Genomic DNA, 17,782 nt, shown 5'->3' on the forward strand with positions numbered 1-17,782 from the left:
ATACTAAGGGGGTTTATGGCTCTTAGAAAAGAGTTAGGCAAGAAAGTTAGGGGGTTTCTGGGTCTGCCTGCAAAGATGTCATCCTATCCTAGAAGGGGTCCGCCCTGATCCGCCCACAATTAAGTAAGCCAGAAGGCATTTTTAAAACTCATAGGAAGAGGCAAGTAAGCAGAGGATTAGGTACCAGTTTTAGCCAGTCACTCGCAGTGGAGCAATAAAGACTCCAACAACCTTCAACTCACCTGAGCCTCATTATACCATCATTATAATATGATACATATGCCCAGAAGTTCATTAATATCATTATAACAGACTGAATTCTGGGAACGAACATGCACAGAAAGTAAATGATGAATCACTGAATCCTGTCAATCTTAGTTGTCAATCAAGGAAGCCCCTCTAAGAAAAGTAACCACTCACAGCAAGTAGGGATAAAACCCCTAAAGGCTTTGTTATCAGGCCTTTTGAGCCACACTTCTCTTGCTCAGACTTGCTTCCACTTCTGGAAGTGTACTTTCTCTTCTAAAAACACTTCTTTCTGCTATATTTCAGTGTCTTGCTCAATTCTTTGTTCAAGACATCAAGAATCTAGACAACACGCCAGGAGAGGATCCCCACTCCCCAGTAACAGTGTCATTTAAGGCCAATATTTCACTATTGATTTTCTGTTTTGATCATTTATCCATAGCTGTCAATGGGGTATTTAGATCTCCTCTTATAATTGTTTTTGTCAGTTTCTCCCTTTAGTTCTGTTAGCAGTTGCTTTATACATTTTGGTGCTCCCTGATTGGGTGCACATTTATTGATAAGTGTTATGTCTTCTTGATGTATCACCACTGGAGAGTTTTGAAGGTAAAAGTGACATGATTCTATTATGATTTTAAAAAGTCACATGAGCTGCTATGTACCAAATAGACCATTTTGGAAACAAGAATGGAGACAAGAAGTCAGTTGGAAGATTCTTACTGCAGCCAACGTGAGAGATGATTATGGCTTGGGCTCAGGTAGTAAATGGCTCCAAAAATAAGAACAGGGAACATTGGTAACATTTTAGAAGCAAACAGTTCTGCAATAAAAAATAAAAAATTAAAAAAAAAAACCCGAACAGGAGAGGGTTATTTTTTCTTTGGGCTAGGGGAGAGGGGACTAGGTGCAGGTACGAAAAATCCATTCACTTGCCTTTTCCTTAATTTCACCAGAGAGCACTTACTCATCCTCTACAGCTTGCTGAAATGTCCTCTCTTCCACACACCCTTCTATCCCCCAGCATTAATCACTTATCCAGACTTCCACAGCACTTTGCTCCTGAGCAAAAAAAAAAAAAAAAAGCCTTTCCACTTCCTCATGTGGTTAGTGGTGTTTGTCTCCACTTCCGGATTCTAAGCTCCTGCACTGTAAATTCCTGTCTTGAGAGCCTGAATCATCACACGTATTTCATAAAGTATGTGTTGAGTGGGTAGACAATATCACTATTTGATAGAAGCATTTTTCCAAAGAGAAGTATCAAACCATGGATTTATTGCGTGAGGCTCTGGTATCTCATTCAACACTCCGTTGGTTAATCAAATTACTATAGAATCTACTGGATAGGACAGGGCTTCAAAATCATCCCTCTGCTCCATCCTGAACAAAATTCTGGCTGTTCAAGAACGATTTCAGAACTTGTTTTACAAACAGCCAGCGATGAAAATTCTTTCCAGTTAGGAAATCTGGAACTCTTGCACTTATGCTAGATTTAGCAACAACCAGACGTCAGGGCTGCCTGTATCAAAAAGTGCTTGCTATAATAAACAGGCCTAACCAAGGTCAAACCTTCAGTCGACTCAGCAATAAGCATTGTCAGGTGTGCATTCCATAGAGATTAGGCTCCCTCCCTTTTTCCAATCACAGAGCTTGATTCCATTGACATTTTACTGTAGCTGTAGGAATATACTTTTCCATAAACTCTTCCTAAAGAATGCTTAGGTATTTACTACCCCAGGCTTTATGAAAAATATTAAAGGCCACCCCAAATCCCTTGTGATGGTTCTGTCCAAATATGTTTCTTAATTTTCTTTTTTCTACCTGCTTCAGAGGCTTTCCATAAGCCTGGCCTGCTACTTTGTCTTTGTCATTGTTATGCCCCAGACCCAGAACAGTAATGGACACGTAACAGGCACCAAATATATGTGTTTCGCTTTATAAAGCTAGAGAAACAGTAATTTAAAAACTTTCCCAACTTAACCTGTGATTTCCAATTGATTTTTTATAACTGACAAGGATGTTTCTGTCTTAATTAAGGGATACAATTTTCAAAGCTTCTCAAAAAATTAAATTCACTAATTTTTTAAAGAAACATATCATATTTCACCTTGAGAGAAGACCGACTCTTTGTTCCTGCTCTTCCAGGCATCTCACTCCCTAATTATAGTTAATGCTCAAAGGGATTCAAAATACTTTAGTTCATCAAGATAAACTATACATATTCTATATCAAAGCTATTCTGGGCATCTTTTCCAGACATAGAACCAATAGGCCAACAAGTAGCCAGAATTGTTATATGCCTCCTACATCAGGAAGTATCCATCACAGGGATTTAAGACCCTGTGAAGCACCATCAAAGACCTTAATGAGACCTTAGCCCAGGCTGCAACATGGGCAGTTGCACATTTGCCACTCACCCACAGTGAGGAGACTATCACCGAACTTATCGTGCTGTTAAGTTCTTGTATTCTCCACGGATGTTAAGCATTTCATAGCTTTTCCAGTGTCAGTTCATATCTTCCTACATATCACTTCTCTTATAAAGAAAACTTTCAGCAGAGTATTTAATTTGCAAATTAAGTTATGATTCTAAAGAACAGTTTTTGCTTTCCTTTAAAAAAATGGCTCAGAGAAACTTTTTTTAGTTCAGAGTTGTTGCTTTCTAGAACTTTTATTTCTACCAACATGTATCCACCCTCTTTCTATACCATAAAAGAAAATAATTGTGACTGCTTCCATATACTAGGGAGAAGAGTATGACTAATTCAGGTCAAAGACTGAGGGAGGCTTATCTCAGAGAGATAAGCAGAACAGAGAGGTCAACTGTGGGCTTTCACCTCGAAGGCATTGACTGAATCAGCTGTGGGCTTTCACCTTGAAGGCACTGACTGAATCAAACTTGAGCAGCAGTTCCCAGGACCTCAGGAGCCTAAGAGACAATAGATAAATTTAAAGGCTGCACCAAGGCGGGAAGTCTAACTAGAGATCCTTCCCTTGAAGGTGGAATCTCAAAGGGTGACATCTTTTAAGAAGAAAGTAGAAATCACCCATCCCCCACTCCCAGATGCTAGCCAGGTAAATTGTCAGTGTCAAACCTTAATGCTAAGTGAAAGGGTAAAATAATTTTTACCCTTTAAATCCCAGAGGATTTAAAATCACTTGGCAATTCAAAGGAACGAAGGAACTTCTTATAAACATAACAACAGGGATGAATCTCAAAAACACTATGCAGAAAAATTCAAAACCACAAGATGGCTCTCATTTGGGTTTACTAACTAAAATGCTCACTATTTATATGACTCAAGCCAATATTTTTAAGTGGCCCCAGATTGCTAAGCCCTAGAGCAGAGGTCAGCAAACTATTTCAGGTGAAAGGTCAGAGTAAATATTTTAGACTTTGTGGGCCATCCAGTCACTGTTATAACTACTCAGCTCTACTGTTGTGGAACAAAAGCAAACACAGACCATGCATGTGTAAACAAATGCATGTGGCACAATTTTATTTACAAAAACAGGTGGAGGGTAGGATTTAGCCTAAGGGCTGTAGTTTGCTGATTCCTGCTCTAAAGGCCTAAATGAAGATAAAATTCTTTGGATGACAGATCATCATGAAAATTTGCTAAACACACAAAGAAATAAGACTCCATCAATGAGAAGCCACATGAAAAAAAATGACAGCCTTTCAAAAGATTTTGAAATTGTTGGAAAAAATATAAAATTAATAAACATAAGATACTTCAAAACTTATTTAAGTAAGCACATTTTAAAAAATAACTCATGTAAAATGAGAACTATAAAAACTGAAATCAAAAACTCAACGAAAGGACATAACAGCACATTAGATAGAGCTAAAGAGAACTAGTGAAATGGTAAAACTGAAAATTATCTAGAAAGCAAAGAAATGGAAAGATTTTAAAAAGAGATTAAGAGATGTGTAGGATAAAGTGAGAAAGTCTAGTATTTGTTTAATCAGGCTTCTAAAAAGACAGGAAAGAGAAGGAAAAATGGGACAAAGATATTATCTAAAGAAATATCTGAGAACTTTTAAGAACTGATAAAAAATACTAATCCAGATGAGAAGTGAACCAGTCACAAATAATATAAATAACTAGAAATCCACACTAGATACATCATAGTAAATGGTACAATAATAAAAACAATTATCTTAAATATATTTGAAGAAATATTACCTTCAAAAAAGTAATAATTAGACTGGTAGCTGATTTTTCAGTACCAAATGTGGAATGATCTTTAATGTGCTTAGAAAAAAATAATTATTGATCTGAACACAGACTTCTACATCCTGCAAAAACCTTCAAAAATCAGAACAAAATAAATATACTTTCAGAGAAATAAAAATGGAATTTGCCACTAGCAGACTCTCAGTAAGGAAAGTGATCCCAGATGGAAGGATTGAGTGAAAAGAGGTGAGGAATAACAAAGAAAGTGGCAAAAGTGTGCGTAAACATTGACTGTATGAAGTAATGATGATGATGATGATGATGACCACGACAACTTGTGGGATTATATTAGTAATTAAAATGCATAACAGCATACAAATTGACAGGGGGAATGATAGATTCACGTTAGAGGGTCCTCTCATTATTCAGAAGAGGGGAAGGACAGTGATCAATTTTAGACTCTGATAAGTATGCCAGTTGAAATTTATAAGGTGACCACAGAATAAAAATAAGACCACTAACCTCCAATTTAAGTGGAGAAAAAATGGATAAAGTAAAAGTAATAAATCCAAAAGAGGACAAGGAGAGGTTTAAAAAATGGAAGAAAGAGAAAGCACAAAATAAAATAAAAATTAATCCAAATATGTTATTACGCTAAATATAAATGTTGCTCTCATCCACTGTTGATGGGTTGTATAAAATAGTATATAACTTTTTTGGAAACAATGTGGCTGTTTCTACACTAACTCTGAACATGCTCACAACAGACCGTGGAGCAATCCTAATTCCTGCTAAATACACGAACAGGAGAAACTCTCGAGCATGTATGCCGAGAGCCTACACAAGCATGTTCACAACAAAGCTAAAAATAACCCCACTGTCACTGACCGTAAATGGAATAACCAGTTGTGATTTTTTCATATCTTCCAGGATATAGTTGTGTTCTATTTACTGGCCTGGGTAACAAGTTATGCAGATATCTGTTTTTATCATTGCCCTTAATGTATAACCATATACTTTCACATACACTTGTATTTTATAATTTCACAATAAACAAAAAGAAGTGAGAATGAGAGAAGTAAACTGTCAGAGGCATCAGAGCCAGTGAGTGCTAGAGCCACAGTTAGAAAATGTCTTCATGACTCTTTATCTCACCACCTTAACCATTATTCCAAAATCTAACATCAAATACTACTAGCATCAATCCACTGTTGAAAAACAAAAGCAGTTTTTGTCAAGATCCTTACGAGGACCACTAGTTTTTAGTACCAATCCTAGATCCCAACCTCACCCACATCCCATCACAACCAACTCAGGCCTAGCAGGAAGCCATTTAGGTCACTAATACCACATTTCAGAAACATGACTGAGAGCGACTCTGGTCCAGAGGCCGTCCTCATGACCACAACACATCATGTGTAATCATGAGAAACCAACAGTCGGAAACAACATTCTGTTGTTGAAGATATCAATAGAGTGAGCGAAGTACAACATATGAACCGAGGAGACAATGGCAAATCACCAAGTCGAATATGCTTTGGCAAGTCTGCTTACGGAGGAAAACTTTCCTCACAACTGATCCAGGACTGTTTCCCTATGCTCTGGGTATATTTACTGTTTCATCCGTAGCTACTCATCCAATCTTAGGATGTACCAAGATATTTCAGAAACCCTGGGAACTCCTAAAACCAGATGTCTGTAAATATCACAAGACAAAAAGTTGGGATGAAGAAAAGGCTAACTCAAGAGGCTCAACGAATGAATCTGTGCAAGGGTTAGATAAAATCTTTATCTGATGAGACTTTTACAATTACAGAAGACTCAGGAATACTAAATTCTGGGCACAATATTTCAAATAGAAGAGTTCTGGGAAATAAACAAATGTGAATAATATTTGCTTTCTATAAACATTTTCAGTAACGTGGCAATTCCTCAAACAAGTTGAAAACTAGTTGTGCAAGTCAAAGACCTACAAAAGTTCTGATTGAGACAGCATGAGATTTTCTAGCGAATACATGATAGCATTACCAGTTCACAGTGCTCTTATAAAGGTACATTTTATCAGAGTCCAAACAAAACAGCTGTTTGTTGTTCTATCAGCTTTTCTGAGAGTCAGCTAATTAAAAAAGTAGATTCATTCATTCAAGCTATATTGAACATGAAAAGTAAAAAGGACTCATCTTTCTGAGATTTTCAGTCAAGACCACCCCCAGTAGAGGTTTTTTGTTTTGTTTTGTTTGGGTAGGCGGGACAAAACTTAAAGCAAGAAGAAAGGGAAAGGATGGGGGAGTGGGAGTGAGAGCAGCAGAGTAGCTGTCCAGGAAGGTAACTTGTTTACAAATTTTCCTTTGGGATCAAATCCATCTAGCTAGATAAGAATTTATACTGGTAGTGCTGTGCCGGGCCAACTTATAGTCAATTAAGAGACAGTTGCCCAAGTTCACCTGCAAAATAACTAAAGTCTGTGACTTGGCTCAAGATAGAGTCCATAGGGTCAGATAACTAGGTTAAAAAGAAGAGGAAAACAAACCAAAACTAGCACTTCATGTTCTCATTTCCCAGATGTTCTGGTCCAATAAAACCTGACTCTCATTGAAATGAAAAACAAACAATCCTTGTTTGTAATAAGAAAGAATTTAACTTACTCAAAACCAAAAGCAGATAGAGGTGAGGGGGAAATAATGAAAAACACAGTTAGAAATATAGAATTTATTTATATCCATTGTAAGACAGTTTCACATTCTATACATGGTTACCAGAAGAGATATAACACTCTCAGACTTTAAGATGGTATTATATTGCTATCAAACATTGCTTATGCTGTGTGAGTCGGGAAACACTTATTTTCCCCTTTAAAAAATTTAAGGCTCAGTTTCCAAAAGGTAATTTTACCATTTATTTTCCTGTTTAAGAAACTGGGAAAGTTCTAAAATAAACTACAAAGCGGTGGAGGGTAAGGGGCAGTGCCACAGACTTCCCTCATTCATTCTCCCAGTAAAGACACTCAATGTGATTTTTCTGTTGTTGTACAAGGCTCCTCCTATATGAAAGGTGTTTGCTTACAGGAAATGGGAGAGGCACTGGGTACAGATCTTCAGCAAACAAACAAGGAAAACTAAAAACTTTATCACTAGTTGCTAGGTAAATGTATTTATTTGCAACTTGCCTACATATAAATAAGGGCTCTCACACACAGTATCTTGAACTCACTTTTCTTTGGTAATGCTCACCAAATGGTATTTCTCTCCTAATACACTAGTAAAAAACATTTCCTTTCAGCTTTCAGTTCAGATGGCCAGAAAGTTGTCCTTTCTCCTAAATACTGTCCTATATTTGTCTTTTCGATCTTTCAGGAGAACATAACCACGATGGGACCTCGAACTGAGGTGCAATCTCACTGTTTAAGTGATTGAAAGGAGTGGGAGGACAAGGCATGAGAAAGCTAATCATGACAAAAAAAGTTTGGGATATTTTTTGAGAATTACCATATCGATGAGTTCCAAAAGTGTTTTAGAAGCACTTTTTCCCATACAAATATTTCATTCAATCAACAATGACATAATCATTTTATAAAAGGCAGTCGACTACCTTAGAATGTAGGAAGCTAATGCTATAACAACAAAAAGGGCACCAATGGTTTCTGTCTCTGGCATAAAGAGGTAGAGACCATCATCCCGTAGAAAAGATTAACAACAAACAAACAAATAATAAAACAAAACAACATCCCCTCAACACACACACACACACACACACACACACACACACACACACACACACACACACACACACCATTTCTAAAAGCTAGTTTTGGGAAACCAAGTTTTATTGCCAGGCTGGCAATTAGTCTGATTCAGAGTTGAGAGATCCATTGCCCACAATCATCTTGCTGTAGTTCTTTTGCTGCTCTTCCCTAAAAGTGTCCTTCACCTTTGCTCTCTTCAGCCCGCCATCCCTGGGAATAGAAAGGCAAATAAATAAAAGATACTTCCAGCAATGATTTAAGAGGGTTACCTATTAATACATGTTGCATGGTGCAAGATACTTAAGCAGATGGTCAACGATGGGGCAAAGAACACTGGAATTTGGTAGCAAAATGATCCAGATTCCAGTCTCTGCTCTACTACTTACCAGTCTCTGCTCTACTACTTACTTTCAGGGGGGAAAAAATCGCTCTGAGACTTGGTTGAAATAAAGGATAATATCTTTATTCAGTTTCTTTTTAGAAGTTAGGCTTCTATGTTCAATATGTAGACTCTACATTAAAACTAGGATTGTTTACCTACCTTTTTCCCCAAGGAAAATAAACTATTGTAGGTTTCTTTTTTTCATCTAATTGACCTATGTCTTACTAGAAAACCATATGGACGATTTAAAATATACATACAAGAAATGGTGAGGGTATTGCATATGTGTCGATAAATTCCTTGAAGATAAATGGATTAATTATTATTCAGATCTAATTCTATGTCTAACAAGTTGTATTTTCATTCACAGCCCTGTATTTTAAGTATTTATAATCTGCCGTATTCCAAAATAGACTCAGAATAAAACAGCAAAATAATAAGTTGCATTCAACCAGTAGTAAGTGCCTCTGTAAGCAGCATTCCTTAATTCAGAGCTCATGAATCTTTGAACTTGCTCCAGGGTGGTGAAAACACAGATCTGCCTGGGATATAAGGACTCTGAGTATGCCTCTCATTTGGAGAGCACAAAGACACAACAAACAGAAAGAGCAGGGAGGAGGCTGGACACTCTCTCTCCTAATCAAATGTTTTCAATTTTAACTCCCAGGAGAGCATGGATTGAGAATTTGCTTACTTTATTCTGTGCCGGTTTAATTTTAACCCACTTAAGCATGAATGTTTATCAAGTACTCTCTGATGGTCATGAATAAATCACAGGTTAGCCAGTGAACTCAATCCCATGAAGACATTGACCTACAAACAGACACCTGTTTGAGCCCACTGCAATATTCTGGCCTCTAGAGTCAAACCTAAGACACGGTCCACCAGTAGGTCCTCAACTTAAAAACAGATATTGGGCCACAAATCTTCCAGGAGGTCAGTTGTAGAAAATGTCCATGAAACAAGGTGATAAGTGTCATTAGGTCCCCGGAATTATCCACAGAAGCCTATTTTATCCAAATGAGCTGCCTCTAACTATTCGTAGCATTTAAGAAATAGTAAGAAGGAAAGGAGAGAGAGACAGAAGAAAGGCCATTCATTCCTCCTTTCCTGAAGTCCAGGCCAAAACTGGCAAAAGGTTGAAGTTAACAGCGTTTGCTCTTGAGCATCCTGAAGTTATTTTTATGCAATTCTCCTTCTCAAGCATCCAGCAAACCTCATACTACTTTAAACACCCCAACTGTGACTTGCCACCCCTGGAGACTAAAGTTACTTAGTTCCCCTTTGCAATGGCAGCAGATTTTGGTTCTTAAGGCAGGGAGCAGCCAGCTTTTAAAAGCCAGTTTAAGATGACATAATTAAGTTCTCTTCTAATCTAGGAGGAAACTGATCCAGATATGTTAATTCAGACCCGATGGGTGAATGACAAATACATCTAGAAAAGTAGTGAGTCTATTTTCTTTTTAAAGAAGAGGCCAGGTTATTAAAAGTAACCTTTTATTATAAAATTGCATATAGCCTGATAAAAAGAAATTGAAAATTTCTGAGGATCAATTTCTAAAAGATTTCATTTAAGCCAATCTGATCAGTGTCTATTCTGCAACCGACTCCCCTCAGCTGTTTTTGTCTCTCAAGGCATTCTTCCTTTCCTTGGTGTCTGAGGCTACTGAGCCAAAACTCAAAGCTTTTTATAATGGCTCAGGGCAGCAGCAGGGCTGGGATGTCAGGTAAGAGGAAAGAAGTAAAGAATAGGAAACAATGAACAAGAGAAAGGAAACCAGTTATACAATGAACATGGACTCCTTAGGGCATTTATAAACTAAGGCATTATAAATTAGGACATTGATAAGTCTATCATTTCAAGATGTTATGTTGTCTGTAATTTAGTTTCACATATTCCAGCTCAGAGAGTATAATACAAATGTTAGCCTCAACCTATCCTAACTCTAGTCTTGACCTCAGGGCCAATTAGTTGCCCTAAATCAAGAACTCACATTAGGGGTGGTAAGGCAGACATTTAATCAGAAGGCCACCATAAGGCTTCAGCTATCTTTCTCTCTCATCAACCTCCCAAGCTTTGTAAATTAGCATAATGAATTTTAGAAGTGGGTTTTCACTGTAGAAATTAGTGGCTTGTTAACTAGCATAACGGATGCCAGAACCAGGCTTTCCTGGGTAAAATTAGTTGTATTTGAAATATGTGAATGAGTAAAATATTTTAGAGACATTTCTCACTCTTGCATAAAGGAGAATAAGAATCAAGTTAGCCCTTTTTCCAGAGGCTTACTCCCTAAACAGTCTTGGGTTCCTCTGCGTGTTCAGAAGTTCTCAGTTACCTGGCTGATGGCCTGACTTTAATTTGCTTACTTTACTCCTCGAACATTGCTGCAATCGTCTCTGATAAACTTTTCATATAAAATGTTTTCAAAACACCAAAAAAGATAGACAGTAGAGACATCATTAAATTTATAGAACTTGAAGTACGGACTATTTCGCACCAGCTTGCTAATATAATGTCTGTGAATGTAGGAATTTAAGCTCCCATTATAATGTAGTCTAACCCTCTCCAATACATACTAAATGTTTGTTTCCCCCACAAAACTCCTATACTAAAGCTCTAATCCCCAATATGATGGTATCTGGAGATGAGGCCTTTGGGAGATAATTAAGATAAATTAAGATTATGATGGTGGTGCCCTCATGATGAGATTAGTGTTCTCATAAAAAGAGATACCAGAGAAGTGGAAGTGGCATGTCCAACTTCTAGCCTGTGCTCTTAAACACATGAGGTGTCCTTCTTGTTTTAATTCCTCCCTGTAGGCATTTGCTGAACATACAAGGTAGAGCTGGAGCAGCCATCTTGGACCATAACGTAGAAGCACATTCAGGATGGTAGAACAATACAGAATGAGCTGTCATGCCAATGTGGACTGCCTATGTTTAAATGAGAGAGATTAACTTCTATCTTATTAAGCCATTGTTATGATGTATAAACCTTGTCAAGACCACTACACCTCCAGATAACTAACATAATAAATAACATTATTAAAAGTTTTAACTAAAAAAAGTGATAGTACTTCTGAAAATTTTCTTACCAGGGAAGTTCAGTCAATCCTCCTTGTCTAGCAATAGCAGACTTAACCCTGTTAGCAAACTGGACCGCATCTTCTCCTTCCTGGAAAAAAATTACAAGTACATCCTGGGGATGGAGTCTTCATATAATGCCTTAACATGTCTCACAATCATTTAGATTTGTTTTAAAATATAAGATTCACATTTGAGCTCAAATATGTTCTATTCTCAATCACAGCAAATATTATTTATCAAGAAAATGCAGCGCCATATTAATTTTTTTTATCATGTATACATATTTATTATACTCTTTAGTCTTAGCCAAGATACAACATTCCATAATATTTGTAGGTTTAATAAATCCATATCAATTATAAAAACTATTATGGAAAAGAGTCTCCAAATATAAATTGGCCTGATTTAAAGAGAAGTACATTTTTAAAAATGGACTCATTTGCTGAGAAAGCAGAAAGGAAGTCCAGCTCTTGTTGATGTAAAAGGAAGACACCCAGGTTTTCAGTAAAGGTTTTCTCACCTTTATCTGATTAGATATAGCACCAAAGATCAGCTTTTATCAATGGCATACCTCTTTTGTCATGGGAGGCATGTACCACACGTCGCAGACTATGGCCCAGCTGGTCATCATTCGAAGCAGGTAGCTCACCATGTTGTATTTACTACTGTTCCAAAATGCATCACCAAACTGAGGATTATACTTTGAAAAGAGAGAAGAAAATGCATCCCAGTTATGAATTAAGTGGTGGCTTCTCTTATCCAAGTCAATGTTTTTGAGGTTACAGACCAACTTCAACCATTTCTATCAGACTCCAAGAAAAAGAGAAGCTTCTTTGCCTGATAGAAATGATCCAAACAGTAAACCGGTCCAGCAACCTTCTCTGACTAGAGCCCCAGAGCACTGCAACCCTGAGGGTGATTTACAGGACTCTGAAATGTCTGTCTCCCCACTTATCTGGAAGGTGGCTGAAAATAGTAACAGTATCTGTTTTGCTTATCACCTTGTCCTCAGTACTCAGGCACTGGCCTGGCACATGGTCCCCTAGTACATAACTATATACATATCAATAGAGACGGAGGAATGATCATGAAAAGGGAGCCAAATATTAACAACTGGAGAATATGAGTAAAGAGTATACAAGTGCTCCTTATTCTTGCAAATTTTTAATTTGAAACTATATCAAAATTAAGTTACCAAGTATCAACCCTTTTTTTATTGGAGGGGGAGGGGGACTCTGTTTTACCTTAATTGCAACTGGATATATGGTCCCTCCTATTTCAAAGCTTCCCTTTTTAAACATCATGACTGAAGTGTTATTGATGCAAGTTCCTACAGGGAAATGAGAGTAGGGGAAGAGGTGGTAGATATTTTTAAAAGCAGTCATTTTTTAAAACAAATTTTTAAAAGAAAAATAATTCAAATTATTCAAATCATATCAAAGTTATAGACATTTTACTACCATTTCACAAATCAATTCCTGCTTACGTAGTAATTCGACAGTTCTAAGCAGATTTAATAACAAACTTTTACTTTACTCTTGAATATTCTCCAGATACAACCTCTTCACAACAGGTGACTATTTCAACACACTTAAAATAAGGACCTTGAAAAACTTATGAACAATACTTTTCTAAATTCATTGCCCAGAAATAACTTCTAAGATCAAAATGTACCACGATTTCCATCAAACTCAAAAGAAAGCCCGGAATTACTAGCTCAGAGAAGGCCATCACATTCCCATAGGACAGCACAGATCTGGACCAAGAATGCCAACTGGAGAACAATCCAATTCCTCATACACTTTTGGTGCTTATCGTTATCAACTATCGCTTGGTAAGCAATCCCATCTTACCTTCAGGAAAGATTAATATGGGTAATTTTTTCTTATCAGCAATGTGTTCTTTTAGTCTGTGAAGAAAAATAAAGGATCGAAATCCTTTAAAAAGAGAGATATGGGAATCCTTTGGTACTCTTTACACTCTACTAAAACAAATATAATGGTAGAGCAATAAGAAGAAAAGAAATGATATATTATTATAAAATAATAATAATAAATAAGATATAAGTAAAGGAAATAAACTCAAGTTGATCCCTTTCTAAAAAAGTATAAGGATATCTGCACTATTTCATTTTTTCTCTTCTCAAAGTGAGTGACTTTCACTGCCTTCTGACTACTCTTAAAAAAGAATGCTAAGCAGTCATGTGACATGAGCTCTGGAGCCCCTGTGTCATAAGCTTTATGCTCTTCCTCTTGTACTTACATTTCCTTATTTGAAAAATGGGTTTATTGATTGCTGGACCTGTCTGCCTGTGGCCATTAAGTATAGAAGATTTCTCAAATGAGTCAGGCTGAATTTTCCTACTAAATATGCACCATAATGCTGAGAACAACGAAAGTTCTTCCAGGCTTAGGTCCTGTCCTCCCTGCAGCCAGCTCTATATTCCCAACTGCTCACCACAAGTTTGCAAGGCTGAGATAGAGAGATTACAGATGCCAGAGTATCCCATTGCTAAAAAATCTCAAGATAGTGGATAGATTTCTAACCTTAAACAGATTTCAACAAGTACTTTTAATTTTACTCTCAAGAGCATTGCCCATCTTCATGCTTATAGAAGCAGTGACCGGACAGCCTTCGATTAAAGGCCTCGGGCAAAAACCTGTTTCCTAACAAAGGTTTCTGGTAGCTCATCTCCCTCCCAAGCCCCAGAGGTTCCTTCCCCTGTTCCATAAAGAACATTAGCTCTGTCTGTCTCTATACAGATCTAAGTGATAACGGTCATTCAGCAAACACTTACTTAATCAACCATCTATTTATTCAGAGAACAGTTACCAATTATTTAATCTTCTAGGTAGTAATTTTTAACTTTGAAAATTCAAAATAATAGGACTATGCTTAAGTCACAGCAATATAAACTTCTGGGCCTTCTAATCTCATCATATACCCCACTATGTCTACAGAATTAACATTTTTAAAAATCTGGTTAAGACACATGATTTACCAGATAAAGCCAACCACAAATAGAGCTAAACATATTTTAATTTTAATCCTTAGTACCAACCACTCTCCCCTCTTTGGCAGACAGGAAGGCCAAGATTTATCAGATTTTATGCTACCCCAACAGACACTGAGTAATGTCACTGCTTACCTCTTAGTAACCTGGTGTCGATCCTTCATTTCTGAACGTTCAAACCAGACATGTGGACAAGCCTTGACCATAGCTCTCTGAATAATTCCCATCAATCCACCATGAACCTGGCCGACCTAGAAATACCACAAGAAAAAGAGAAAAATGTAAAAGCACAGCTGTCCAAAGAAAGTTTTTTGTGGTTTTTTTTTTTTTGAGTGGGAATAAATTTCTATTTCCCACCAAGAGAAAAGATTGAATTTCTTCTATTGACTAAAGTTCTTAGTCTGTATAAAGGACATGAATGGTCAAATATAAGCAAAAGGTGTTCTTTAGTGGCACCTTTGAATTTTAAGCTATGTTGCTATACTAACTATACTCTAGCTTTAAAAAGTAGTCAAGATAAGAGAAATGCAAATTAAAACTACACTAAAATATCATTTCTCACCCATCAGATTGAATTTATATGCAACAGTTTTAATTGCAGCATTTATTGTAATTGCTAGATATTAGAAACTACCTAAATGTCCAAATATAAGAAATTAGAAGAATAGACTATGGTACATACACCCAATGGAGTACCATGCATCTGGGAAAAGAACAAGGTTGAATTTTATGACTGGTAAGGAGTGATTTCTAGGATATATTATTAAGTTAAAAAAAGCAAATTGCAACAAGCAAATATAGTGTGCTACCTTTTATATAAGACAGAAGGGAAAATATACACATATATTGTTTATTTCCACAAAAAGAAAGAATAACCAAAACCGATGAGGTTGGAAACCTACATAGGTAGGAGGGAGTGGGAGACAATGAACGTGGGAGGGAGTGACACTTCTATGAATATGCCTTCTTTGGTTAGTTTTGATATTTGGAAGCATACTGATGTCCTAAATATTCAAAAATTAAATCAGCAAGGATGGGACTAGCAAACTGAAAGCAAACTGAAACAAATGAACCCAACCGTATTTCAAATGAATAAAAGAACAATACTAAAGGAAGAAGGGGGAAAAATCCAAGGAATTTATAAAGACAGTATTTGACCACACACCCAACATCTGGGACAAGGTTCCAAGAAGAACTGTAAAATACCTTAAATTATTTTTACAACATTTTTTTTGGTAATAAAACAAGTAAAGCAATTCTAAAACAATTTTGGCTGTATTATAGAATTGAGAAAAGGAATTCATATTGTTGGGAAATAGAATATTCACTGTGAAAAAAGGGAGATACAACTATGGACTGGGAGAAAGCAAAAAAGAACACTATGAATGAGATAAATTGATATAGACTCAGATTTCCAATGTTGTATCAATATTAGAAATCATATTAGAAATATTAAATATAAATTACGAAAAATATATTGCACATGCATTTTTATGTAGAGAGACAGAGAGAAAGCCAATGTATGAGAATGAAAATGATAAAGCAAATGGGACCAAATGTTACAATACGTAAATGTGGATCGAGGGCACATGGATGTTTTACACGACACTCTTACTATTAACGACTTCTCTGTAAATTAGAAAATGCTTCTAAAGTAAAAAAAAAAGTAAAAGTTTTTGTCTAGGAGGGAAAAAACAACTTTGAAAAGCCACTGAGAGTGAATCTTGAACATTCTTGAACATACAGTTTATGTTTAGCCAAAAGAGGCCAAATGTGACCGCCGAAATAGCAGTACAGTTTCCTCCTACTTCTGCCCTCCTGCCTCCGATTTAAATCCAAATGGCTTTAGGTTTCTATCATTCAACCCACTGGAATGTTCGTAGGTACTATGCTTTTCTACATTGTGGTTAATATTGTAATTGCAGTTATACACAATCAAAAAGCATGGAAGAGAGTTTCCAGGTTGGTGAACAAGAACCCGTCCACGGGCCACCAAACCAGCTTCAACGTCCATAAAGATAGATGCTCCTTTGTGCAGGACCTCACCCTAAGTCTCTTCATCTGGCTCTTGGTGTTGAACCAATGTTTCACATGCTCAGGTGATCAGGTTTGACCGCTGTAAGACCTTCCCGGGGTGGCGATAATGAGCAGTTCACCATCTTGCCCCTAAAGCACAGGCACGACCACCCTTACCAGGCAACATAGCTGTTAAGAAAGCCCGCAGTTTTGGAAGAGGAAAAAAAAATGGCATAGATAGAGGCTCTGCTCTGTTCATCTTTCTGGCGCCCAAATCAAAGTTGTGACAGAAATAAGGAGCAGCAGCAAGGAAAACTCACTTGAGATCTAGATAAACAAGCCATACAACTAGGGAGAAATCCAAGAAATCACCCTGCAATGGCAGAAGGTAGGACGGGGCGAGGATGCGGGGCTGCTCGGTCTCCAGCGCTGAGGAGGCAGGCTGCAGAGCGGCAGATGCCTCTTAAAGGGGCCGTGTCCGCAAGCGGATTTTCATGGTGATGGACCTGCTCGCTCTGAGCACCAGTGCCAATTCGGGGGCACCAGGGACTTAAAGGGAGACATTGTTGAGTGAGGGCCGAGGTGAGACTCGCTCTGTACAGAAGTGCCAGCGGTATGCATTGTTCCTTGTTGAGCCCTCCCCACTACCAGTGTGCTGGACACAGTGCCGCCATAGCCATAACTCATCGAACTGGATAACAGAGGTCGCTCTGCCCAGAGGATTCCCTGAAACCTCGCCTACCCCAACCATATCCAGGTATATCCTCAGCGAGTCATGTGCTCCTTACTGAGCAGTGCCTAGACTCACACTGGAGGCAGCTGGCCTCGGTTTCTGGTGTGGCCTTTTGAAGGAACTATAAGCACAGCATCTGTGGATTGCTTGCTGAATCTTAACAGATGGTCATGGAGGGGCAGAGGACTGGGCTAAATTTGGCCTGCAGCTGAACCCCTCTCAGGACTGTGCCACTGGACACCTACTTCACAAATCCACACTAATAAGACCGGGAGACTTAAGAGCTTTGCTTAGTACATAGAAACAGACACGGAAAGGCAGCCAAAATGGGAAGACAAAGAAGTAGAAACCATAAGAGAGAACAGAACAGAGATCCAGATATAAT

The 17,782-nt window shown here is 37.6% G+C and overlaps 1 protein-coding gene across 2 annotated transcripts in view; it reads right to left on the minus strand.

Moving 5' to 3' along the window:
- GPAT3 (glycerol-3-phosphate acyltransferase 3) overlaps positions 1–17,782 on the minus strand; it is a 77,927-nt gene that overhangs the window by 12,447 nt on the left and 47,698 nt on the right. The window contains exons 7-12 of one of the 2 annotated variants that reach the window (XR_003045030.1): positions 14,784–14,899; positions 13,489–13,544; positions 12,880–12,965; positions 12,207–12,335; positions 11,644–11,723; positions 8,158–8,376 (exon numbers count right to left, since the gene is read on the minus strand). Coding sequence is in view for 1 of the 2 variants with exons in the window: in XM_006907583.3 (XP_006907645.1) it covers positions 8,265–8,376; positions 11,644–11,723; positions 12,207–12,335; positions 12,880–12,965; positions 13,489–13,544; positions 14,784–14,899 (579 nt within the window). In the remaining variant the exon portion in view is untranslated. Of the gene's footprint in view, positions 1–7,118; positions 8,377–11,643; positions 11,724–12,206; positions 12,336–12,879; positions 12,966–13,488; positions 13,545–14,783; positions 14,900–17,782 lie in introns of those variants that run through there. The other variant, XM_006907583.3, reaches the window with a different exon arrangement.

Source organism: Pteropus alecto, unplaced genomic scaffold (genome assembly GCF_000325575.1).
Source record: "Pteropus alecto unplaced genomic scaffold, ASM32557v1 scaffold161, whole genome shotgun sequence".
NCBI lineage: Eukaryota > Metazoa > Chordata > Mammalia > Chiroptera > Pteropodidae > Pteropus > Pteropus alecto.